General features: G+C 42.7%; 1 protein-coding gene across 1 annotated transcript in view; it reads left to right on the forward strand.

Annotated features, from left to right (window-relative positions):
* Positions 1-26,323, forward strand: part of SLC1A7 (solute carrier family 1 member 7) — a 63,945-nt gene that overhangs the window by 26,299 nt on the left and 11,323 nt on the right. The window contains exons 4-7 of the mRNA XM_076338223.1: positions 3,601-3,643; positions 4,553-4,772; positions 8,474-8,573; positions 12,369-12,602. Coding sequence (XP_076194338.1) covers positions 3,601-3,643; positions 4,553-4,772; positions 8,474-8,573; positions 12,369-12,602 — 597 coding nt within the window. The remainder of the gene's footprint in view (positions 1-3,600; positions 3,644-4,552; positions 4,773-8,473; positions 8,574-12,368; positions 12,603-26,323) is intronic.

The raw sequence follows: 26,323 nt of genomic DNA on the forward strand, positions 1-26,323 counted from the left end.
CAGAGACCCACAGGAGGGCTGCCCTGAGGCAGCCAGGCTGGCTGGCAGTGGTGAGGATCCCGCCAGCCCTCCTCATCCCAGTTCCATGGTAAAAAGTCAAATCCCCCACTACCAGTCTCACTTCAGTCTCTTGTTCTGAAACATTCCCAGGAGATCCCTGCCAACCATCCAGCTCATGGCTGGAAATATCAACGTGCAGCAAAACATACCCCTAAAGCGAGAATTTCTCAAGTGTTTCTGAAGAGGCCTGACTGAACCAACAAACACTCCCAGTCATCCCCCAGCTCTAGGTGACAGTTTGATACTTTCTTCTCATTATTTGTTTTTAGTCCATTAGGGTTCTTGTCCACGAATTGCTCTCTTGAATGTTTTTAATTAACAAAACAAAATTTTGGCTAATACTGGATTTTTTCAATCCAAGTAAACCAGCTTAAAATAAAAAATAAGCCAAAGCTCTGGCAAACGCATTCAGGTCAGCCCTTCACTAGATAAATTGTGTAACTTTGGTAAGGCTAGTCTCAAAGACTGGATCACAGTGCTTAATATATTAAAAAATATTGGGAGAATTCCAGCATCCAGTATTAAGTGGGTAGTTGTAATTCCTGCAGGATAAAGAATGATAAAGAAACAAAATTCTTTAATCCTCCATGAATTTGTCTAACATTTAATCCAGCTACTAACCATATGATATTTCCTTTCTCGAGCAGTCTTAATTTGTTCTTAATTCTACTAATTAGGACAATAAAACTAAGGAAGAAAGTGGAAATAATCAGCAATTAAATTCATATTTCTTTGTAAAGCTACAGCTCATACGTGACATTCATATTCAGAGCTGTACAGGAATCCTCAGTGTGAATCTATGCTTTCAGAATAATTCACATTCACACAGCAGGTCAGAGCACAATCATCACACTAACACTGTGCACTCCTGTAGCACCTTTCATCTGATCATCTCAAATCACAAAGCAAAGACAATTTAATACTAATGAAGCTTTTAACAATCTGGAAGCAGAATTCCCTTATGAGGCATAATAAGGCAGTAACTGTCTTTTCTCTCCAGTGCTTCCCCCTCCTGTCTTCCCAGGTCCAGCTCCATCCAGCTTCAGTTAGTCCCCTGTGTCAGCCAAGCCCCCCGGGGCTCAGGCAGAAGGTTGTGTCTGCATCTGATAGGAAAGCGAAGCACAGCTGGCTGTGCACAGTTGTCTGTGTCTTGCTTTGGCTACAGATTTGACATTTGAACCAGAGAATCATCAGCTTTATGGATGATTTGCAGAGATAACCCGGTGTTTTGCGCTGTTGTTACTAGGGTGAAAGCTCTGTTGATGGCAGCACAGCACTCAGACGTACAGCACTGCTTACAATGGTGTAGTGAGTGTTCATCGCTAACCACATCACTACACAGTGTCTTAAATGTCTTAAGCTAAATCATTCCAATTAAATGAAAGTGTGTACAAAGGGACTGCATTAATTTAACTAAGTCTTGCTAACTTATGATAACTTCCTTATATGGAAAGATAGACTAGATGACCTTTAAAGATCCCTTCCAACCCAAACCATTCTATGATTCTATGATTCTATATGGCCAAAACTGCTGTCCTCTGCTATCACATCCCCGTAGCGCACAGCCATCATCATACCTAGGGCTCTTAAGCAGGATTGGTAAAATGGAAGGAGATGTTGCAGTGTACAGCACAGCTAGTGTATGCTGTTATCCCGCAGGAATGCCAGGTAGCAGATCAGGCTGCAAGGGGTAGGTAATCTGAACTGTCTCGCCTGCACTGAGGGGAGGAAAGGCCAGGACAGTTAAAGAGTAACGAAAGTGCTGTGTATCAACCTCATATCTTGCCTGACACTTGTCTGTGTAACACTAGTTTGCCCTAAAGCAACAGCCTTACCAAAATGACATATGATGCCTTTATGTGGCTTGTCTGCTCTCACGAAGCAGGCCAAAAAACCCTCTCATTTTCAGTCTTCTGTTTCAATCGTTAGACAGTACTACTACCCTTTAATTAAAATTCTTCTCCCTCTGCTTTACCCTGAAAAGGATAATTAATTACCTCTTTGTAGCAATTGCTCTCAGTGCCTGATGCTACTGAAACAGAATCTACATCATAATTTTAAGTGCGACCATAATGTCACATTATGATCACTTAAAATAGCAATAAAATTGTTTTTTCTAAGCCAGTGCTGCACAGCATGCTCTTGCTGCGACTCCATTAGCAGCAAGCATATGCTGCTGCCGCAAAGAGAAAAGCAGGTCTGGAAAATGTCTCAGTTCAGCATGCATTTAACTGTATATATGTATATAGCAGTTCTCTTCGGAATGAGAATGGGCTTTTCACATATACTTAAATGTTGTCTTGTCTTGGGGCTTGAGCAGGACTTTGAATAAGTGTCTTGGTTTGAGATTTCAGGAGTTTCTCCTTGCATAAATGTATGTATATGAAAGCATATAATTGGGTCATAGGCTGTCACTGTCTTCTGCCCCTAGGTTCAGAAGCTTTGGGCTGAAAATAAATCAGTTCTGAAAATGATCCTATTAGAATCATCACACAAATCTTGATTCCCAAATGCTGCATGGAAATATATGACTTTTTAGCTTTTTTGCCCAATTATACTATGATTCCTCTTTGAAGCCTGTAGAGGGTGTGCTCTCCATTTCAAATTAAGATTGAATGTCTTTCTGCAAAGTAGTAATCTAGCTCAAACTGAAGTTATAAGTTAGCTCCAGATATTATTGGGTGAAATGTTATGGACTGAGATACACAGAAAGTCAGAAAAGATGACAACAAGAGTCCCTTTTGGAATTAAAAATCTATCGGTCTCGCTGAAGATCTCACAGTGTATGGTCATTGTCTTCCTCCGTAGCTCAGCTGTGAGCAAAGATGAAGCTGTTGGTCTCACTTCAGACTCTTCTTCTGAAGCCTCAGAACCATATTAAAATAAAATTTAGCAGAGACTGTACAGCTCTAATCTCAATTCTTTTAAACAAGAATGAGAACCTCTTTTTGAAAAGCAAACTATTCTTGACCAAACTACTGCAAAGTCTACATCACTTACAATTTTAGTGATGAAAGTGTATCAGGAGGTACTACAGTTTATGAATTATCTCACAGGAGTACTTAGAAGTCCCAAAGTAGATTACAGCACCCAGGGGTCTCAGCAGTACATCCCTGAACACTGACTCTGTCTTGAACAGCTCATTATTTAAGTAGGGAAGACAAAATACAGAATAAAGGAATATTCTCCCCAGTTAGCAGATGGGGAAGGGAATGATAGCAATTATGTTGCCCCAGTTACAACACGGAGACTGTTGTCTGGCAGAGCCAGAAGCTGAAACTAGAGATCCTGGGTCTCACTCTAGGTATTTAGAAGCAAGTCCCAAAACTTTAATTCTGAGGAACTGTCTCTCTGTTGAGCCTTGCTTAGTCAGGTACAGCTGTATGGCATGAGCAGGAGAGAGTGGCAGTCTTCTGCACCTGTCCAGCCCTTGGTCTCTAGGAGGGTAAATAACTGATTTATCGTGGGAGACCCAAGACACCATAAACAGAAGTTGTTTTCAGTTCCATAGAAAACATTCTTCTATTTGTTCATTTTTAGGAACATGTTTCCAGCCAATCTTGTTGAGGCCACGTTCAAGCAGGTAAGTGGCTATATTCCTTTTACCACTGATGAAAGAGGTGAGCCAGCATCATATAAAACATGTATCTTCGTAAAACAGAATCCAGATACAGACATTGCGTATTACTTCAGATACTTCAGATACAGATTACTTCACCATTTAGGAATTAATGAGTCCCTTTCCATTAGCCTCAGCAGCCTTGGTATCTGAAGGCAAAACAAGCAAGCATAAAAAGCACAGTGTGACTAGAAAGTAGACATGCACACCTATGTCAGCTCCACCTCCACCTGAGGCCAGATCTTTGAGGACCTTGAGAAAGGTGCTGTAGGGAAGCAGAACAATTTATGCCAGTATGCCTAGAGCATGGTTTCTCTTACCACAGGACTGCAGTCACAGAGTAGCTGGAATCTCTTTAAGAGCGCACAGTAACACTGCGCAAAGGAAGGACAGAATACCATGTCCAATTAAAGCAATAAAATAATGTATTTGGGAAGAATCTAATTACTCAGATTGGAATTTGGCCAGAAAACCTCATCTAAAAGTTCTGAGTGAGCAAGAGGCATGGGTATATTTATTTCATCTGGGGGAATATTTCATGGGAACCTTACCTCTGGTGAGACAAAGAGAAGGGCACTCCAAACCCCTAGGGAGTCATTCCCAATTATGTCTTACAGGAAAGTAGCTTTATCAGAAGACGATGTGTTTTCTGCACAAGGGTCTGATTATAGGAAACTCTGATTTTGTTATGCTTTTCCAAAAATTCAAGTGTTTTTACAGATTTTAGCAGCATAGGGACAGGAGCTGTCATTCTTCTTTTCATGCTTGTCCCTTTAACATGCAGCCTTGTTGAAACAGAGCACTTAGGAGGTCTCATTAAACTATTAATTCCTGCTGGGATGTTATAATAAAAACTATTTTGTTTTCTTTCAGTATCGCACCAAGAGTATTCCCATCATTAAATCTAACAAAGCATCATCTGAAAGCACCACTCGTCGCATTATAATATATGGAGTCCAGGATGAGAATGGATCCAATATCCAGAATTTTGCCTTGGATATCACTCCCCCTCCTGAAGTGATTTACAAGTCAGAACCGGGCACTAGTGACGGCATGAATGTGCTAGGGATTGTGATATTCTCTGCCACAATGGGTAGGTTTCAGACATGTTTGGTTTGTAATAATCTAAGTATCCATTTAAGAGAAAAAGATAGAGGTTGGGTTGTTTGGTTTCTTGATTCACCTTTTTTAACTGCTTCTATCTAAACTTTGTGGGGAAAACGGCAAGACTGTTACAGAGCTGTTCTCCCAACCTTTTGAAGACAAATCTTCAAAATCCTTGATGACTTTTGTTCCATGCAGTTCTGTTTTCTGTGCGTGCACTTACATTCTTTTTATATTAAATTTTTCTGGATTATTTTGAGCTTTTATTTATGAACCATTTTTTCCTGACTGTAAGAAACACTAATACAGTGTGCTCAGAGGAGGTAGGAATTACTATACCAGGTGAGACCCATGGCCCCTCTGCCAATATTCTATTTCATTCTCTGGACAGTAACAAAAATCTCAGACAAAGTTTCAAGAAATTCTGAAATAAACAAGTCTGTAGCAGACTTTCTTTCCAAAGCCCAAGAAGTTAGTACACTTCTAATGCCCAGAGCTCCAGGTATTGTATTACAGGAATAAAGAACTTCCTGCACTGCTCTTGGTTCGGGGGTATCAGGCTGAAACACCCCCCGCTCTCATGGCTGGATGTTTCACCCCTGCAGCTGGCAGTCCAAACAAAACCTGCTCCCAGACCAACTCCTTGGCTAAAGTTCCCCTCAGCAGGCAGAAAATTACTTTAGCCCTGGAACCTGCCATCTATTGTTCTTGCCCATTCTTAGTCACATTTTACCACATGATTAGTGTAGAATATAACTGTCACTGTAAGAACCCAACTCAGATAATGAACCTCAGTGATATCTTGAATAAGTGAGCCACAAAGGTATACTGTTTTATCAGTTTTAAATCTGTGGATCTTCTTTTTGATTGAAACTTCTTGATTTTATTTTTGCCATCCTGCAATGCTGATAGTTATATACCATCTAGTATCTTATCACAGTGGACACTAAGAGCTTCTGTCTGCCTAATTTATTCAGTTTAACTTGCTGGAGGAACTCATTGGTGCCACGTGTGTTATATTATGTTTGTGGATTTGGAAGAGGGAATTTAAACAAACATGCCCTAGTTAATCATAAAGTTCTGATGATTTTTCCAAGAAAATGCTGATTAAATTTTCCTTATCTAAATTTATTCTTGGAAGTTAATCTGGTCAGCAGAGGTAGTTCCATAAAACATCTTTGACTGTATTTATTATATTATGGTTCATACCAGCACAAGGGGTCAAAAATCAAGCCTGGTATTAGCAGATTCGTCTCTCTTTTTTAGTTTCTCCAGTAGGTGGTATTCCATATGCAAGACTGCTGGAAACTGGTTGTCCCCCAGTTTGTAGTATTTTATAGTCAATTCCCAAAGTACAATGTCACAGCAAACACTATTCCAGTCAAAAAGTATTGGATATGAATGAATTAATTACATGTGCTTATTAGGATCAAGGGCTATTTTATACTTCTGAGCACAGATCATTCATTGTCTTCCCAGAACTGAATGTGTTACTTTTACCATGCCCCTAAGTATTGCTGGCCTGGGGCTCAAGAGGTGGAAGCTGAGAGCTGGTTTCTTCCTGGCTGATGTACAGAAAATGTACTGCCGGTACTGCTGCGTACAGCATAGTCCCAGCTGCTGGGTCACCTGTGACTGTATCAGCCACGAACAAACCTGAGACACTAAACCCTCAAAACTCGTCATCTACCAGTCACTATTTCAGGCTGTCGTTTTGAACAAAGGATGCAGCCAAGCATTTATCACTGTCTTCAGCCCCCCCAAAAATGGAAGCAATGAAACAGAAGACATGTGGCTTGAATCTCTATGAAAGAACAGCATCCTTCCAAAGTTTTTATTTATTGCAAAAGAATGTATACAGGCCTTGGTCCTTGGTAACAGTTTTGCTCACTTTGGCTGAGTCTTATTTGCACAAAGGTCTTTTTACACCACTTTGGCATAGAAAAATGGCATTAGGGTGGGTATGAGTTCTTAGTACCGCCTTGATGCTGGGCTCAGCTGTGATTAGCTATACTACCTTTTCTCACAGTGTGCAGGAATTTCTGTTAGAGATTATGACAAGTGGCTAAGAGTTGAGACATCTGATCTTTTTTTCTTGAAGGAGCACACATTATTTATTCACCACAAGGAAAATGTTTGCACTGAAATGGAACTTGGTGCATCAGGGCTGTAGACAGGAGGCCCCAGTCCTGCCCACTGCCCTGTCTGTCCCCACCAATAGCCACATGCTTAGGTAGGACAGTGTTTTAAAGAGCAAATTTCAGTTGTTCCTGTAAAATAAAAGAGAAAGCATTCCTTTTTTTTTTTTTTGCATTATACAGAATTAGAAGTTAAGACTCTTGTAAAACTGCCACCAACCAGGCTACAAAAGCTGAACTGTATTCAATGTCCTGTTACCAAAGATGAACAACATGCTTAATAAGAGTGTTGTTTTCTGACCTAAAAGTTACAGCTTAGATGAATATTAACAGACTTATAAACCCACATCTTGAATGCACTGTTATTGTGAAATCCCTGGATAAAACAGCTGAGAGCCTCCCTCCCTGCCTCAGGAGGGGATTGCGCTGAAGCAGTGCTGCCTGAGACCCAGCTCGCAAGTGCAGATGTGGGCTCTGAGGGACAGAGCCTGAGCTCCTGCTCAAAGCAAGGACACTGCATATCCAGAGCAAGCGGCAGCACGTCCCCACTCATAGCCCCCTGCTTCCTCATGAAACTCCCTTCAAAGGCAGTCTCACTTGGTGCAGCTAGCTTTTGAAGTGCTTCCTTGAGCAATTAACTCGATCACTTATAATCCTTTCAGGGAGTGATGGCAGAAAATTAATAAAATAGGAAAATTATGTCTATTTATATGCATTATTGGAAACTAACACTATCTGGAGAATATATGGTTAGATGACACATCCCAGAGCTGTATTCTTTTCCTTTCTGAGCACAGGGTGTGCATAAATGGGTTTTCGTTGCTTTCTTCTTTGCCGGTTTGTCTGTATAGCAGTTTGGCTTTTCTTCACATGAACTTGCATTTCCTTATCTCCCCCAAGTTTGCAAAGTCTGATTGATTATGAGGGTTGGTTGTTATTATGTAGACAAATATCTACTAAAAAACTAAAAAGAGGATGGAGACTCCCCATATTAACTCCCTGTTACCAGAACAAACCTCAATACTGGCTTTTCCCCAGGAATGTCTCATGGATGCTGCCCAGTTGTATGCAGCACACAGCAGTAAGGCAGACTGCAGGCAGAGACAGCTTCCTTCATTAGAAAAAGGTTTTCCAGTTTGTCTTCCATGGATCCCTCAGAGCAGCTAAATCCATCTCAGGGCTCTATGAAAGATAGTTAAGGAAACAGGCTTGCTACTGGGGGGGGTTGTGTGTGTAAATCTACAGCACAAAAGTCTGTACCACCACAGGGAAACTTTCAGGGAACCGCAAAAGAAAAAACACTGAGCTAGGGGAGAGTGCCCTGTATGGAGCCAAAGCACAAGCCTGTGACCTGGCTCCCCCACACTCTCATTGTGTTTGTGTGTGTGTAAGGTAAGATTTTCAGATACCACATCTGTTTATACAACACGAAGATCTATATTCTTCCAGTCATCTCCTACTTAGTTCACTTTGAACTACAGCAGGGAGGAAAAGCACTGGGGCTTTGCATGAAAGCACCTGAGAAATTGAACCTGAATGCCTTTGTTTGCAGGTATAATGTTGGGAAGAATGGGGAACAGTGGTGTTCCTTTGGTCAGCTTTTGCCAGTGTTTAAATGAATCTGTCATGAAGATAGTGGCAGTTGCTGTTTGGTAAGTAACTGTTTTAGTAAGAAAATCAATATTTTTTTAAGAGTAAGAAAATTTCAATAGAAGAGGATGCACAGAAATGTCATAAACTTATTTCTGGGGAAATAAATAAGGGTGAACGATCCTTAGCTTTGTGGGGCCTCAGCATTTGAAGGAAGATACATACACACACACCCTGTCCCTGGCTTGTACTGTCATTTTGACAGAGGCACCCTCTGTATTACTCCCAAATAACATAACATGGTATAGCTGTGTGGGTGTGTGCTGTATGCACTAGGGGCACTGCCAATCCTTGGGCATGCCAAGAGGGATTATAATACAACCAGCCCACACAAGGGAGGAGCATGATGAGATGCTCAGGCTGGTACTTCCATCTCTTACAGCACTGCTCCACTCGAAATACTAGCCTGGCTTCACCTTGCTCAGGAGAGGGCTGGGCTCTTATGCTGATGTGCCTGTACTGTCGTTAGTATGGTTGCTGCTAGCTTGACTATCTCTGCACTGAACGGCACAGTGGAGATGATATACCCAGAGTGCTTGGCAGAATAGCCCTCAGTGAACCATCCTAGGCCATGCCACTTAAGAAAAGCCTTCAGAGCAATCCTAAATTACACTGACAGCCAGCTAGACCTGCATACCCACCTGCTCCAAAGATCAGAGGAACAGTAGGTCACTGCCAACAACAAAAACTATGAGCTTAGCACCTTCCCCACTCTTCAGAAGGTCCCCAAATGTGGCTCAGCCCGATGTGGGGGGATCCCGCTACCAGCACTCAACCTTTGTTTCCAGCTACCTGGTCCAGTCTGACTGATCGCTTGGTTAGATTGCTCTGGAAGGATGAGAGGGAATTGGCAAGTCTCTGAAGATAGAATCATAGAATCATAGAATCATTGAGGTTGGAAAAGACCTCTAAGATCATCGAGTCCAACCGTCAACCCAACACCACCATGCCCACTAAACCATGTCCCTAAGCGCCTCATCTACACGTCTTTTAAATACCTCCAGGGATGGGGACTCCACCACTTCCCTGGGCAGCCTGTTCCAATGTTTCACCACTCTTTCAGTAAAGAAATTTTTCCTTACATCCAATCTAAACCTCCCCTGCCGCAACTTGAGGCCATTTCCTCTTGTCCTATCGCTTGTTACTTTGGAGAAAAGACCAACACCCACCTCGCTACAACCTCCTTTCAGGTAGTTGTAGAGAGCGATGAGGTCTCCCCTCAGCCTCCTTTTCTCCAGGCTAAACAGTCCCAGTTCCCTCAGCCGCTCCTCATAAGACTTGTTCTCCAGACCCCTCACCAGCCTCGTTGCCCTTCTCTGGACACGCTCCAGCACCTCAACGTCCTTCTTGTAGTGAGGGGCCCAAAACTGAACACAGTATTCGAGGTGCGGCCTCACCAGTGCCGAGTACAGGGGCACGATCACTTCCCTACCCCTGCTGGCCACACTATTTCTGATACAGGCCAGGATGCCATTGGCCTTCTTGGCCGCCTGGGCACACTGCCGGCTCATGTTCAGCCGGCTGTCGACCAACACCCCCAGGTCCTTCTCTGCTGGGCAGCTTTCCAGCCACTCTTCCCCAAGCCTGTAGCGCTGCATGGGGTTGTTGTGGCCGAAGTGCAGGACCCGGCACTTGGCCTTGTTGAACCTCATACAGTTGGCCTGGGCCCATCCATCCAGCCTGTCCAGGTCCCTCTGCAGAGCCTTCCTACCCTCGAGCAGATCAACACTCCCACCCAACTTGGTGTCGTCTGCAAACTTACTGAGGGTGCACTCAATCCCCTCATCCAGATCATCAATAAAGATATTAAACAAGACCGGCCCCAGTACTGAGCCCTGGGGAACACCGCTCGTGACCGGCCGCCAACTGGATGTAACTCCATTCACCACAACTCTCTGGGCCCGGCCATCCAGCCAGTTTTTGACCCAGCGCAGAGTCCACCTGTCTAAGCCGTGAGCCGCCAGCTTCTCTAGGAGAATGCTGTGGGAGACAGTGTCAAAGGCCTTGCTGAAGTCCAGGTAGACCACATCCACAGCCTTTCCCTCATCCACTAGGTGGGTCACCTGGTCATAGAAGGAGATCAGGTTGGTCAAGCAGGACCTGCCTCTCATGAACCCGTGCTGGCTAGGCCGGATCCCCTGGTTGTCCCGCTCATGCCTTGTGAGTGCCCTCAAGATGAACCGCTCCATAATCTTCCCCGGCACCGAGGTCAGGCTGACAGGCCTGTAGTTCCCTGGATCCTCCTTCCGGCCCTTCTTGTGGATGGGCGTCACATTGGCAAGCCTAAGTGCAAGATGGCACAGCTGCAAATGGAAGATGGCTGGATGTCCCCAGATCTATTTTTATTTATTTTTTAATCTTAAGCTCTTTTGGCACCTATGTCTTTCTTTGCATCTAGCCACGCACAGAAGCACAACAGTTTTGATAAAGGACCTATCCCACATCCAGTCCAGAGGGGGTTCTTCCGACTATCTGCCCCGAATCAAACACCCAGGCAGTCCAAGAGCATGTCTAATGCATATTGGTATTTCTTCTATGTCTTCCAAAGGCAACATAAACATTTACTTAACAGCTTCCAACTAAATGGGATGGGCCCAGGCCAACTGTATGAGGTTCAACAAGGACAAGTGCCGGGTCCTGCACTTCGGCCACAACAACCCCATGCAGCGCTACAGGCTTGGGGAAGAGTGGCTGGAAAGCTGCCCAGCAGAGAAGGACCTGGGAGTGCTGGTTGACAGCCGGCTGAACATGAGCCAGCAGTGTGCCCAGGCGGCCAAGAAGGCCAATGGCATCCTGGCCTGTATCAGAAATAGTGTGGCCAGCAGGAGCAGGGAAGTGATCGTGCCCCTGTACTCAGCACTGGTGAGGCCGCACCTCGAATACTGTGTTCAGTTTTGGGCCCCTCACTACAAGAAGGACGTTGAGGTGCTGGAGCGTGTCCAGAGAAGGGCAACGAGGCTGGTGAGGGGTCTGGAGAACAAGTCTTATGAGGAGCGGCTGAGGGAACTGGGACTGTTCAGCCTGGAGAAAAGGAGGCTGAGGGGAGACCTCATCGCTCTCTACAACTACCTGAAAGGAGGTTGTAGCGAGGTGGGTGTTGGTCTTTTCTCCGAAGTAACAAGCGATAGGACGAGAGGAAATGGCCTCAAGTTGCGGCAGGGGAGGTTTAGATTGGATGTAAGGAAAAATTTCTTTACTGAAAGAGTGGTGAAACATTGGAACAGGCTGCCCAGGGAAGTGGTGGAGTCCCCATCCCTGGAGGTATTTAAAAGACGTGTAGATGAGGCGCTTAGGGACATGGTTTAGTGGGCATGGTGGTGTTGGGTTGACGGTTGGACTCGATGATCTTAGAGGTCTTTTCCAACCTCAATGATTCTATGATTCTATGATTCTATGGCTGCTACCAAGAAAAGCCATGAATGGTTACACGAGCACAAGCACATGAGCAGAGCTTAGGATTCATTCCCCTTCTCCCCAGTAAATGACCTGACTTAAGCTAAAAAGTCAGAGCTGCCTTCTGAACCAAAACATTTTGAAGTCATTCCTGACCAGCACCATAACCTCAGCTGTGCTGAGGAGCACCCCACATAAAAGATTGTTTAACCCAGTGCTTTGGGCACACTCCTCAGGGGTGAGAGAGAGGGGCTTAGTCTGACAAAACAACGGAACCCAGCTGTGCCACTTCCAGACAGGCTGCTGTAAGTGCACTGCTACTGGAAGTACAAGGATTTCCCGTCTCATACTGTTTGATGGAAGTGAGCTATCTCCTAATAATGACTGTCTTTCTTTTTGCTCAGGTATTTTCCATTCGGAATTGTGTTCCTAATTGCTGGTAAAATCTTAGAAATGGATGACCCTTCAGCCATTGGGAAGAAACTGGGTTTCTATGCCATTACGGTGGTTTGCGGCCTGGTGGTGCATGGGCTATTTATTCTGCCAATGATGTACTTCTTTATCACCAAGAAGAATCCCATTGTCTTCATCAGAGGGATTCTTCAAGCCTTGCTCATTGCTCTGGCCACGTCCTCCAGGTATTACACAGTTTCTAGACAGATGCAACAAAATACTTGCTAGATCCTTACTCCAGCTTTCTCTTGGGAACAGCACACTATAGCTGTACTGGAGCAGATATATTTGTATCTGAACAATGGCCTGTGTCAAATTCACCGGTATATTTGTAAAAGATGTGTGTCTCAACATTTGGAAGTTATTTGTGGGAGCCATTTGACAATAATGTTTGTCACATTGTTTTTCCTCAGTTTAAAAAATATTGGACAAAAATGTTTTTTCTTAGAGGACTAGAAAGGAAATAAGGGTATTTTTCCATAAAAACAAACATTGTGCTTCTACAAAGTTAATATATATTATGGGACACACAGTTTGTCCAGGCTTCATTTTTGGTATTAGTGGAGAACCTCCTAGTTCAGTCATATGGAAACATTTTACTCATCTTAGTCTTTGTTTCTTGGTACCTTAAGAAATACTGTGGTTGCAAGCTATTGTCCAGCACTGGGAAAGTATTTAGCTGTTCTACTCAAGGAATAATATATTTTGCATCCTTTTTAGGGAGGATGTGCAATGAGTTTTAACCATAGCTGAACAAAGGTACAGTGAAAATGGGAAACAGCTTGTGAACTGATTATGAAAATGACTCCCAACACGGATAAACTGGTGCGTGAGAAGTGCTTGAAAGGGCTGGAATTGACTTGCATGGAGTGGAGACAAGAACGACAACTAAACCAACATTTCCCTGTAGCCGATATAATGAAAACACAGTTTCATGGCATCTGTGGCTGGAGGCTTGTTACTCTGAAGTAACAAAAGCAGCTATACCTACCACTTTTTATGCCGTAATAAAAGCCACAGTACAAGCGGAAAATGCCAGGTAAATAGGTCTCTTTAGCACATCTTACATACTTATTATTTCTACTGTCGGCTATAAAGGAAGAGGGCTAAAGAAAGGAAAAGATACCTTTCTTTTATCTCATTTTTGCTTTTGGATTTTTAAAGTTATTATTGTTACTTTACAGAGAGACTGGAAAATACTAAATTCTTATCCAGACTTTGAAATGATGACAGCTAGTGACCAACACCTACCTTCATCTACCTCATTTAGACTTCAAATTAGTAATTAGTACAAAATCAATGACAAATTGGGAACATCTGTTTATGAAGAGACATAATGAAAAATTAAAAGGTTTTATTAACCCCAAAATATTTATTCTAATTAACAATAATGACTGAGGAGTACTTCATCTAGTTATACTTAAATACCGATTCCTTCTTCCATCTTATAACAATTTCTATAATAAGTTGAGCTCTGATGACTAATATGTCCTTTCAGGCAATAGTATTGTACCAGCTTCTTATCCCTTGTGCCTCTAATCTTACTTTTCTCCATAACTTCTCAAGCTCCTTGAGGAAGAATTCACATAATCTCTCCTACAATGGAGTGACCCACTTAGAAATAAAGTGCATTTGTAATTGGTGGGATTACAGAAGGAAAAGGCAGGAATGATGTATAGATAAAAAGTTCTGGGAAAGCAGTCAAATATTGATTTAAATAATTTCTTTTTAATAGTCTAATAAGGGCCATTACGTAATCAGCACATATGGCTTTCCATAGACCATCATCACTGATGAATAATTATGTGAGTTTTGCAGAAATCTGGAACTCTTCTGCGAATTATCTAAGTAAATAAATACATGGAGAAGTAACAATGTAACTTCCCTGAACTCAGATTAGTTGATGTCATTCATTTTTGCTATAATCATCTGCAAAACTTATTTTTGTTACAAAACATTACTTTGCAATGCGGTAATTACCGTCAATGCTAAAAGAGAAATAATCTCTATTTTACTGAAGGGACAATGAAAAAGAGAAAACTTAAGTTGTACTAGACCTGTGCCAGACTTGGGAAAAGAGCCTAAAATTTTTATCCCCAGCCCATTGGCCTGATTAGGCTCATTATAGTTCTAGCAAGGTCCAACAAGGTAATTTGGGGCAGGAAGGTCAGATGCAGATGGCTGATTCTCTCATGAATATGCGTACAGTGGTTAGGGCAGGAGTAAGCAGAGCAGAAGGAATGTATAGGAATTAAAAGAAAGGAGAGGAAGGAATGATTATTTCAGTACAGTTGGAAGGTATTGGCTTTCCACTATGTTTCATTTTACAAGGTGTTTTCATATATAACAGTTTGCTCCAAAATGACCTATAAAGAGCAACATACTGTGAAATACAAAGTCAAGAAAAAATTATGTGCTGGGTGGTGTTTTAAACTCTAATTAGGCTTAAATAATTAAGGCAATCTTTTTTATTAGAACATAAAAAGTTTGTAGCTTCAGATGTCGTCACATCCCCAGATTCAAGTAAGATGCTAATTTTGAACTCGAAGATGTTAGTGTTGGAAAAGGCTCGTCAGGTTCACATTTGACACACTTGACTATCTGCCCTGCTCCTCTAAGAATTCTGTTTCTGAAGAACTCTATTGCTGAGAGGTTTTTTAATCTGTGCCATTCCACTAATTCTCTTTTTCTAGAAAAAGATAATTTGTCTTAAAAATCTAATCTGCATTTTTCTCTTTTTAGGGAAAAAAAGAGAAAATTTTGTTCCTCGTTTTACCTTTAGCATCTATAGAAGAGTTTGTCCTTTTCTCTTCTTCTCTGTTAATAAACAACAAAAATAACCAACTTCTTCACCAGTATAGATCTCTTTATCAAGGGAGGTTTAATCGAGACTTAAAAGATCAGCACATATTCCACCATTTTCAAAAACAGATTAATTTTCTTAATTTTCCCTATTTTGCATCAGCATTGCATTTTGATTTTATAACCAATTTACTAGTCCTTTACTGGTCTGAACACTTTCAGGGCTTGTGCTTGTTTCTTCATTGGATCTCATCTCCTTACTCTGTCTCTAGCTCTGAGAGTATCAAATCACTTTACAGTCATGAAGGGCCCTCTTTGCAGTTCATAATATATTCAGGTCCAGGTTGCTTGTGGTATATTTCAAGGTTAGAAATGTTCCAATGCCAGTATCATCAATCATAGTCATAAAACAAAGAGTCAGACATGATATGTAGTAACCAAAATACACAACCAGATCTACAAAGTTATGCAGGGGTTTTGATTCCCCTGTTTTACACGAGCGCCTAAGTTATATTACTACTTGGAGAAAGTCAAACAATGGTTGGTTTGAGAATTTTTAGATCGGGGGTTTTTTTTCTCAATTACTTGTAGAAGCATAAGGAAAGAACACGCACACTCTCTAGCAAATGTTAGCTAGCTCTTTTAAAAGACCTGCATATCACAGTGATCGTCATTGCAAAGCTTAACTTTTAGGCAACTTTCAACCACACAGGATGCCTATGGTTCATCTAGGAACTCAGATCTTCATGGGAAGAGTTGGGCTCCTAGGAAAGAGCCCCAAAAGCCAGTGTGGTAAGGAGAGCTGGGCAGGCATCAGGCATAGCTATAAAGCAAAAATCTCAACCTACAGAACTGGTGAGAGAGGTGTCTTTGCTGAATCTCTCCAGGGTAAACCAATCCTTACTCGAGGTTTTCTCCAGCCCCATTTCCTTACCCCAAGCTGATGTGAGAGTGCCCGCTGACAGTGGGGAATACATGGGGAATTCAGCTTTCCCTTAAACCTGATTCCCAGGAGAGAGCCCCTCCCCAGGGATATCGAGTACTTTGAAATAGCACACTCTCCCCTTCCACTGTGCAAGGAATAATTACATATTTATAGGCCCAGAGAGGGTGTAGTTCGGGAACAGAGCTCTGGCGCCAGCTGGCAGCTCAGCCTGTCAAGAATCACCAGCAAGACTTGCTACCAGAAGAGATTTAGTATCTTTATTGTCAGAAACTAATGTACCACCAAAGTTAAGGTGAGTCCTGAAGAAAGGCTCTGAACTTACGAATCTGGGGCTTGGACATGTTTGATGGATTTAACTCTGTTTGCTCCTTCTTACCAGTGTCTATATTTTGCAAATCCAACACAGGCCCAACATGGTTTTTAATGTTTTTCTGCTCAAATAGCAGTGCCTTGTCTAGAGATAGCTGAACTTTTCACCTTCGTTACACTGAAAGGAATGGATACTGCACATAACTGAGCTGTTGCCAAAAGAACATGCACAAATAATTGGGGCTGGACAGGAGAGCTGCTTCTCCTGACAGTCAACACATCTGTATTTGGTTAAATAATACTTGCCACAGGGGCATTATATAACACTCATAATGTGGGTATTGGATTTTCAGATCGTCTTAGAGGAGAACAAAGAGTTGGTTTTAAGCGTACTGATGTGTTTCTTGCAGATGTTTCTGTGTCAGTTCATGTCTACATCTAAAGATAGAAAGAAAACCACAGATCAGTGTCCTGATATTCATTCCAGCTAGTCTGCACCTGTGGAAAGCTTTCTTTTTAAGCTAAAAGTCAAACTGCATGAATCAAAAACAATACCAGGTACAAAACCCCAGAATGTAACACAAGGGAACCTGAAAGCCACTGAACAGCTGTCTCATGGCAATGATTTTATTGAATCTGAACATTCTACACCCCATTCTCAATCCCCTTATATTTCTCCAGAAATCCCAATCACAGCAATATTTTAGTTTGCACAGACATTACTGGAGAGAAGGGACAGAGAAGACGGAGATCTCTTATTCCTTTGGTGCATCATTTAGGACACAATGAACTCAATCCCTACGACTAGCACCTAGTCCCTGCACCAGTCACCTGGCCAGCCAGCCCCTGAAGCCAAACCCTCGGCCCCAGTACAGGCTGGCTTTGGCAAGAGGCGCCCATAGCGATGTACACAGCTCCTCTTTACTACATCAGTAAGGTGTGTAAAGCACATGCAGTCATTGCCCACCTTGCCCTTGCTCTGTGGTATTCAGCCCGCATAGCTGTGGATTTCTGACTCGCTGCTTTCTTCCCCCCACATCGCCCCTGATCTTGTCACCTCTTACTGGATTGAAAAAGCAGTATTTGGCCTACAGGCAAAATTCCTCTTGATTTTAGCTTTCCTCATTCCAATGGCATGAGGGAATTTTATTTTTCTAGGTCATCTTTCCATATCATTAATGAATTAAAGTAGCATCTTCTCAGTGGTACATCCCATCAAAAGAAGTGATTTTCATCTTCTCTGAAGACAAATGATAAAACATGAGTTTTTCAAGGGTTTTGCTGCTTATGAAACACTAAGATCTTGGCTATTGCACAGTGTAAATTAAAGGCAGATTTAGCAAAAGGGAGATGAGATCAGTTTGTTGATTTTTTGGAGCAAATATCAAAATGCATTTAAATGATAAGACAAACAGAGCAGGCTGAGCAGCTGTTCTTCCACGGTGACTAGCTGTCTTTGTGGCTCACACTAGTAAGAGCTTGGCCTGATCCAGCATTAGCTTATGCTCGGTCTCTGCAGCTGCAGCTTTTTATCCCAAAATTGAGATAAGACTCTAAAAATGTATTTTTAACTGTTAGAGTTAGTGCTGGGAGAAGATACCTCTCCTCTTAGCTGAAAGCTTTAGGACAGTTTTTAAAAGACTTAACAGATTAAAATCAGTGCTTTAGAGTATTTTTTCCTCCTAATAAATGTTGTATGTGAGGCTTTCATGTTACCGCTCCACTGTTTAACACTAGATAAAGCAGCTTTCAAGAAAACAAACTTCACCTAATTTAACTGGAAAGACAGATTATTTATTTGAGAATTTTTTTTCTTCAGCCATTGAAATGATATATTAATATAACCCAAAAATGACAGTAGGAATGTTTTTATTCTTTGCCACTTGTAAGTCACCAAGAGCCAAAGCCTTAAATAAGACACATATTTTGATATGTGCCAGATGATACATTATGAGTAAAAATGAACCATCATTGAACAAGACAACCTCTCCTAGGATACTCCACATAACTTTTGTCACCTGTATTCAGGAAAAGTTCATTCAGATTAAAACAGGTGCCGAAAGGGTAATCAGGGATGTAAAGTAGCAATCTTGTAATTGATGGACCTGATTGGGTCAATCCAGGCTGAGAGGGGACAAAACTGATTTCTAACAATACGTGTTGTAACAGCTGGACTGATTTGTGCAAGGAGAAATGCATAAAGCACATAAAAGCAAATTTAGTGTAAATTGAAAAGAATACATCTAGATCATAAATTAAATTTCTCATCTGAACAGTGAATTCTGGAAAGCCTTTCAATAGGAATAGTTAGGACAGACAGTCTACTAGCTCTAAGATGTGATGTCATAAATTTGAGTGAGACTGTATGTGGTAGCTCCCTGTGCTAGGAAGGTACAAGAATCTGTGACCTGGAAATTTGCTTCCTTTCAATATCTTGCACGTTTTTCATCATCATTGCACTTACATTCTGCCCATTTTCTTTTTTATTATAATATTTAATAAACAACAAAATCAATGTCTAGTTATGTGCCCTAGAAATTTTACTTCTAACAGCACAAAATTAAAATGAAAGAAGCACCTGAATCTCTGTGAGATAATGCACAAGTTTAAAAGTTGAATTCTTGCAAAAACAGTATCATACATTCTGTTTACAACAGTGGAAATAATAGATACAGTTTTTGCTGGTTGTACCATTGGTATTATGGGATTGTTTTTCACAATCTTTGTCACATCTCAACCAAATTGGAAGATGTCAGTCGGTTAAAATTTGCACGTTTCACAGTTCAGCTCTCTGCCCTCAGAACAGGAAGGCATTTAGTTTTAAAATTCTGGTATGTCAAAGTGTGAGCAAGGTGGAAAAGGACTTGTAAGATTATCTTTTTGTCTTCTTTTTCCCACAAAGAAATTAGACAGGGTTTTGTTACAGAAAAATGGCTGAGGAAAGACTGTCTTTAAAAAACAAGTAACCCTCCACAACTGAAGTAGCTGCAGGGAAGGGGCGCAATGAATAGTAAGTTTAGTAATTGCTTCCTGGCTATGCCTGTAGTTAAGAACATCTAGAAGTGTTACTGTGGCGGTCTGCTCCTAGTTACAGCTACACCAGGGATTTCAGTTCTACATTATCTGTGAGCCCCAGCCTCACCCTTTTATTTTATGAACATTTTAGTGTAAACAAGACATAGAGAATTTCAGTCATTCACAAATGAATGTGTGAAAAATGATAGGCATGTCCAAGAGAGAAATTACTTCTAATGTGTAGTTTGGGGGGGTTATGCTTTGCTGTGTTTGTCTTTCAAAGTAAATATTGATTAAATATTAGAACTGTCAGAATGAAAAAGTTTAATATACCCCAGTTACCAGAGGCAATCAGATTTCTATTGCTTCCTTGACCTTTCAGTTTATTTGCATACTTAGAGAATTACTTTTGTCCAGATTTTCATGGCAGTGACTGCCAGTCTGTAGTAAATTATTCACCAGTCAGATTTTATAAGGTTATAGAAAACAGAGATATCATAATGAAAGTATAGACTTGTCTTGATCCTTGTGTTTCTATTGCAGGAAGTTATTTTTCCTTTCCAAACACTGTTACTTTCCTCAAACAACAGCTTGCACAAATACAAAATGACAACTCCTACTCGTGGAAACACTTTGCTAATGCATTCCTGCAAACTTGGGGTTATGAATTCAGAGCTTTCAGAATCTCTCTGTGATTTTGTAGGTCACATGTAACGACTGAGAAAGAATTTGTAGATCAAATGTGTTGTCCTCCGTTAGGAACATATAATGGTTGTTATAAGATTTAGATATCAGAGCCACATTGCTGATGTAAGGCTCACAACACACAGCAACTGAGCAATCTGAACTGTCCAAACTAGTGGAAAGACGCCTATATTTCATGACTCAGGGCACGTAGATCACAAAAGAACAGAACAGTAAAGACCTTAGTATCAAGGTACCAATATTTCCCCTGTAATTACTTATGTCCTTAAAGAGGTAACTGCAGAATAATTTTGAAGGAGTTTGCTATTTTACATCTATTTAAATAGTATCAAATACTGAGCAGTAGATTAAAATGAGTATCATAACAAGGAAAATATTTTTCCATTTGTATGTTTTCTTCAGTGGTATTATTTATTTTCCGTACAAACTGACGTGCCATAAAAAATACCCCCTCCCTCACTTGAATGCAGTTTAATTATTCATGACATATTAGTGAATGTGACACTGTATGGTAAAATGCAGAATGTTACAAAAAGGCTGATAAAATATAAAGATAAACATGTTTAGGTGTGTTACTATTTTAAAATGCATTCATCTTATTGAAAAATTAGGAAATTTATGACCAGATAATATTTAATTAATTGTCTTAGTTAATGAAAACAAAAATCAGATTTTTTTAGAGAGTATGAAATCGAGGGTTAAAGTTTGGAAGGGGTCAAGCTCATTTTAAAATGAACACCTGTCAAACAGTCTTATACCATTCCACTCCATTCCATACCATTCCACACACATACATATTTATATCTCATTTACATATGTACACATTATTATATGACCTGCAATTATGTGATTGTTATATGATCACACAAGGGACATGGGCAGATCTGTCCCAGAGAGGAAATGGGATTGTATATTCCTGAATACAGGGGCTTGGTCTGTAGCTTTTATTTTCAGGCGTGTTGTTGATAAGATCTTTGCCTAACCCCTTGCAGAAATAAGAAATTACTTGTGCGTGAGGTAGGATGTTACTGCCTTAATGCATTCTGTGACAAAAGAAAGAGTAGTTTCTTGGTCAGAGCTGTTGCCCACTGAGATGTTTTAAAGTTTAACCCAAGCAGCATTCCAATCTCTTATAAGCTCTCACTACTGTTATAATTCATTGCCTAAACTGGTCATCTGATTACTGTCAATATGCAGTGAGAACTGGAACAATCCCTAAGGGCATTTATATAGCTGTCCTGGTTTCGGCTGGGATAGAGTTAATTTTCTTCCTAGTAGCTGGTACGGTGCTGTGTTTTGGATTTAGGATGAGAATAATGTTGATAACACACTGATGATTTAGTTGTCGCTAAGTAGTGCTTACACTAGTCCAGGACTTTTCAGCTTCTCGTGCCCTGCCAGCGAGAAACTGGGAGGGGGCACAGCCAGGACAGCTGACCCAAAGTGGCCAAAGGGATATTCCATACCATGTGACGTCATGTTCAGTATATAAACTGGGGGGAGTTGGTCGGGGGGCAGCAGCCACTGCTCGGGGACAGGCTGGGCATCGGTCAGCATGTGGTGAGCAATTGCATTGTGCATCACTTGTTTTGTATATTGTTTTATCATTATTATTATTATTTCCTCTTCTTTTGCTGTCCTATTAAATTGTCTTTATCTCAACCCACGGGTTTTACTTTTTTTTTTCTGATTCTCTCCCCCATCCCACTGGCAGGGGAGGGTGAGCGAGCAGCTGTGTGGTACTTAGTCGCTGCCTGGGGTTAAACCACAACAGTCCTTTTTGGTGCCCAACGTGGGGCACAAAGGGCTGAAATAACGACAGATCTGACCAGAGCGTGTTAAAACAAATTTGTTATAAGAATTCATTGTATTAGATTAGTAGTCGATGGCCACAATGTTGATTTATTTGCTCTCAAAGTTGTATTTGCTCTCAGAGTTGTGTTATGTAACACCTTACTTGCCATATATAATGCTTATCAATATTTATGTGCTGTTTATCACCTCTGGAAGGTGGATTAAGGTTATTGCTTTGCTGTATTGTGGCTTATGGTATGATAAAAATTATTGGTCGTGAGATCAATCTGGTATTTGTACTCAGCATTGCCGTCACCTCTGTACTTCAGGAGCCATCTATCAGAAATTATTAATAATTACACTTTTTACTTTTTCTCTTCAGAGAGCCAACCTATGGGGGAGATACCTTCCTCCATCTTCCCCTTCTCCTCCAGGCTAATTACAATAGCTCTTGAGAATATTGAGTGAATATCCTTGGGATGTTCAAACCAGCATGTTCCTATTGCTGTGTCTCCTGAATGTGTGTCAGATCTTGCTTAGGGTTAAACAACTATTTAAGAATACTGTGGTTACTTCAACCCCCGTGACAGGCACTGCATCTACTCCAACCCTGGCGACAGGCACTGTGGCTACTCAAACCCCGGTGGCAGGCATTGCGGTTACTCCAACCCCCGTGACAGGCACAGCGGCTACTCAAACCCCGGTGGCAGGCATTGCGGTTACTCCAACCCCCGTGACAGGCACTGTGGCTATTCAAACCCTGGTGACAGGCGCTGCAGCTGAACCGGAGAACCAACCTGTGCCAGTATCAGTCGCCCCCATACACAAGAAGAAATCTTGGAAGCAAAAAACAGCTTGTTTAGTAAGGGATGAAGAAGCTTCTAAGAGAGAGCAGGAGGAAGAAGCATACTGCCCCACCAGCGAGGAGGCAGACTACTCTGAAGCAGGGCCATCACAAGAACAGGAGGAGGAAGAGGAAAAATTCCCTGCTTCCCCCCAAGGAAGAAATTGGCGGAAGGATTCCTCCTCTTCCTCGGAGGGAGAGGAAGAACTCATAAACAAGATGGTAACCACCTGATCTCTATCCCTGAGCGAGCTGCGAGATATGCGAAAGGATTTCAGCTGTCGTCCAGGTGAACACATTGTCTGCAGAGCATGGCTGCTCTGATGCTGGGATAATGGTGCCAGTAGCCTGGAATTAGAGGGTAGGGAAGCCAAGCAGCTGGGATCCCTTTCTAGGGAAGGGGGCATTGACAAAGCAATTGGAAAAGGGGCACAAGTCCTCAGCCTCTGGAGGCAACTCCTGTCAGGCGTGAAGGAAAGGTATCCCTTCAAGGAAGATGTTATATGTCACCCAGGCAAGTGGACCACCATGGAGAGGGGTATCCAGTACCTGAGGGAATTAGCCATGCTGGAGGTGATTTATGATGACCTGGACAACAAGCAGTTATCCAAAGATCCAGATGAAGTCAAGTGCACACGACCCACGTGGCAGAAGTTTGTACGGAGCGCACCATTGTCGTATGCCAACTCAATGACCTGGAAAGATGGAGAGGGACAAATGATGGATGAATTGGCTGGTCAACTCCAGCAGTAGAAAGAAAGTCTCTCTTCCTCCCTACGGGCCTGCATCTTGGCTGTGGAGAAACTGCCGGACATGCTAGCCGAGAAACTGTCCCGGGATTTACAGCAATTCAAAGAGGATATGTCCTGTTCCCCACCGGTACGAACCAGTATCTCAGCTATTAGGAGTAAGCATTCCTCTGCTCAAGAGAGAGGACACAGTGGGTATACACCATGGGCCACCCTGTGGTTTTTTACCTGTGTGACCATGGAGAGGACATGAGGAAGCGGGATGGAAAATCTACCTCCACCCTAGAGGCACGGGTATGTGAGTTGCAAGAAAAAACAATCACAAAAGGGGGTTCTTCCAGGAAAATTGCTGCTCCAGTTTCCAGCGGGCAGTTCCCCAGACAGAGTAGAAGGGCTGATCTTACTCCTGATCTTAATGAAGGAAGAGACTTCTGATTCATATTTACAAGAAGTGAGTAACGAATACTATGACCGGGACTAGAGGGGCCCTGCGTCCAGCCAGGGGGAGGGAAGGGACAACCGGGTTTACTGGACTGTGTGGCTTCGATGGCCTGGCACATCAGACCCACAGGAGTATAAGGCTCTAGTAGACACCGGTGCACAGTGTACCCTAATGCCATCAAGCTATATAGGGGCAGAACCCATCTGTATTTCTGGAGTGATGGGGGGATCGCAACAGCTGTATTGGAAGCTAAAGTGAGCCTAGCTGGGAATGAGTGGCGAAAGCACCCCATTGTGACTGGCCCAGATGCTCTGTGCATCCTTGGCATAGACTACCTCAGGAGAGGGTATTTCAAGGACCCAAAAGGGTGCTGGTGGGCTTTTGGTATAGCTGCCTTGGAGATGGAGGAAATAGCATAGCTGTCCACCTTGCCCGGTCTCTCGGAGGACCCTTCTGTTGTGGGGTTGCTGAGGGTTGAAGAACAACAGGTGCTGATCACTACCACAACGGTGCACCGGCGGCAATATTGCACCAGCTGAGACTCCCTGATTCCCATCCATAAGCTGATTCATCGACTGGAGAGCCAAGGAGTGATCAGGAAGACTTGCTCACCCTTTAGCAGTCCCACATGGCCAGTGTAAAAGTCTAATGGAGAGTGGAGACTAAGAGTAGACTATCATGGCCTGAACAAAGTCACGACGCCACTGAGTGCTGCTGTGTCGGACATGTGAGAACTTCAATATGAATTGGAGTCAAAGGCAGCCAAGTGGTATGCCACAACTGATATCGCTAATGCGTTTTTCTCAATCTCTTTGGCAGCAAAGTGCAGGCCACAGTTTGCTTTCACTTGGAGGGGTGTTCAGTACACCTGGAACCGACTGCCCCAGGGGTGGAAACACAGCCCTACCATTTGCCATGGACTGATCCAGACTGCACTGGAACAGGGTGAGGCTCCAGAACACCTGCAGTACATTGATGACGTCATCGTGTGGGGCAACACAGCAGGAGAAGTTTTTGAAAAAGGGAAGAAAATCCTGCTGAAGGCTGGTTTTGCCATAAAACAAAGTAAGGTCAAAGGACCTGCACAGGAGATCCAGTTTTTAGGAATAAAATGACAAGATGGACGTCGTCAGATCCCAATGGATGGGATCCAACAAAATAACAGCCATGTCCCCACCAACTAGCAAAAAGGAAACACAAGCTTTCTTAGGCATTGTGGGTTTTTGGAGAATGCATATTCCAAATTACAGTCTGATTGTAAGCCCTCTCTATCAAGTGACCCGGAAGAAGAATGATTTTAAATGGGGCCCTGAGCAATGACAGGCCTTTGAACAAATTAAAGAGGAGAGAGTTCACGCAGTAGCCCTGGGGCCAGTCCAGGTAAGACAAGATATAAAAAATGTGCTCTACACCGCAGCCGGGGAGAATGGCCCTACCTGGAGGCTCTGGCAGAAAGCACCAGGGGAGACTCGAGGTCGACCCCTAGGGTTTTGGAGTCAGGGATACAGAGGATCCGAGGCCTGCTATACTCCAACTGAAAAAGAGATATTGGCACCATATGAAGGGGTTCGAGCTGCTTTGGAAGTGATCAGCACTGAAGCACAGCTCCTCCTGGCACCCCGACTGCCGGTGCTGGGCTGGATGTTCAGAGGGAGGGTCCCCTCTACACATCATGCAACTGATGCTACATGGAGTAAGTGGGTCGCACTGATCACACAATGGGCTCAAATAGGAAACCCCAGTCGCCCAAGAATCTTGGAAGTGATAATGAACTGGCCAGAAGGCAAAGATTTTGGAATATCGCCAGAGGAGGAGGTGATGCGTGCTGAAGAGGTCCCACTGTGTAATAAACTGCCAGAAAATGAGAAGCAATATGCCCTGTTCACTGATGGGTCCTGTCGTCTTGTAGGAAAGCATCGGAGGTGGAAAGCTGCTGTATGGAGTCCTATACAACAAGTCACAGAAACTGCTGAAGGAGAAGGTGAATCGAGTCAGTTTGCAGAGGTGAAAGCCATCCAGCTGGCTTTAGGTATTGCTGAACGAGAAAAATGGCCAGTACTTTACCTCATATCTCTTATACTGACTCATGGATGGTGGCAAATGCCCTGTGGGGGTGGTTGCAGCAATGGAAGCAGAACAACTGGCAGCGCAGAGGCAAACCCATCTGGGCTGCCGCATTGTGGCAAGATATTGCTGCCCGGGTGGAGAACCTGGTTGTAAAAGTCCGTCACGTAGATGCTCACATACCCAAGAGTCGGGCCACTGAAGAACATCAAAACAACCAGCAGGTGGATCAGGCT

This window comes from Aptenodytes patagonicus, chromosome 5 (assembly GCF_965638725.1).
Source record: "Aptenodytes patagonicus chromosome 5, bAptPat1.pri.cur, whole genome shotgun sequence".
NCBI lineage: Eukaryota > Metazoa > Chordata > Aves > Sphenisciformes > Spheniscidae > Aptenodytes > Aptenodytes patagonicus.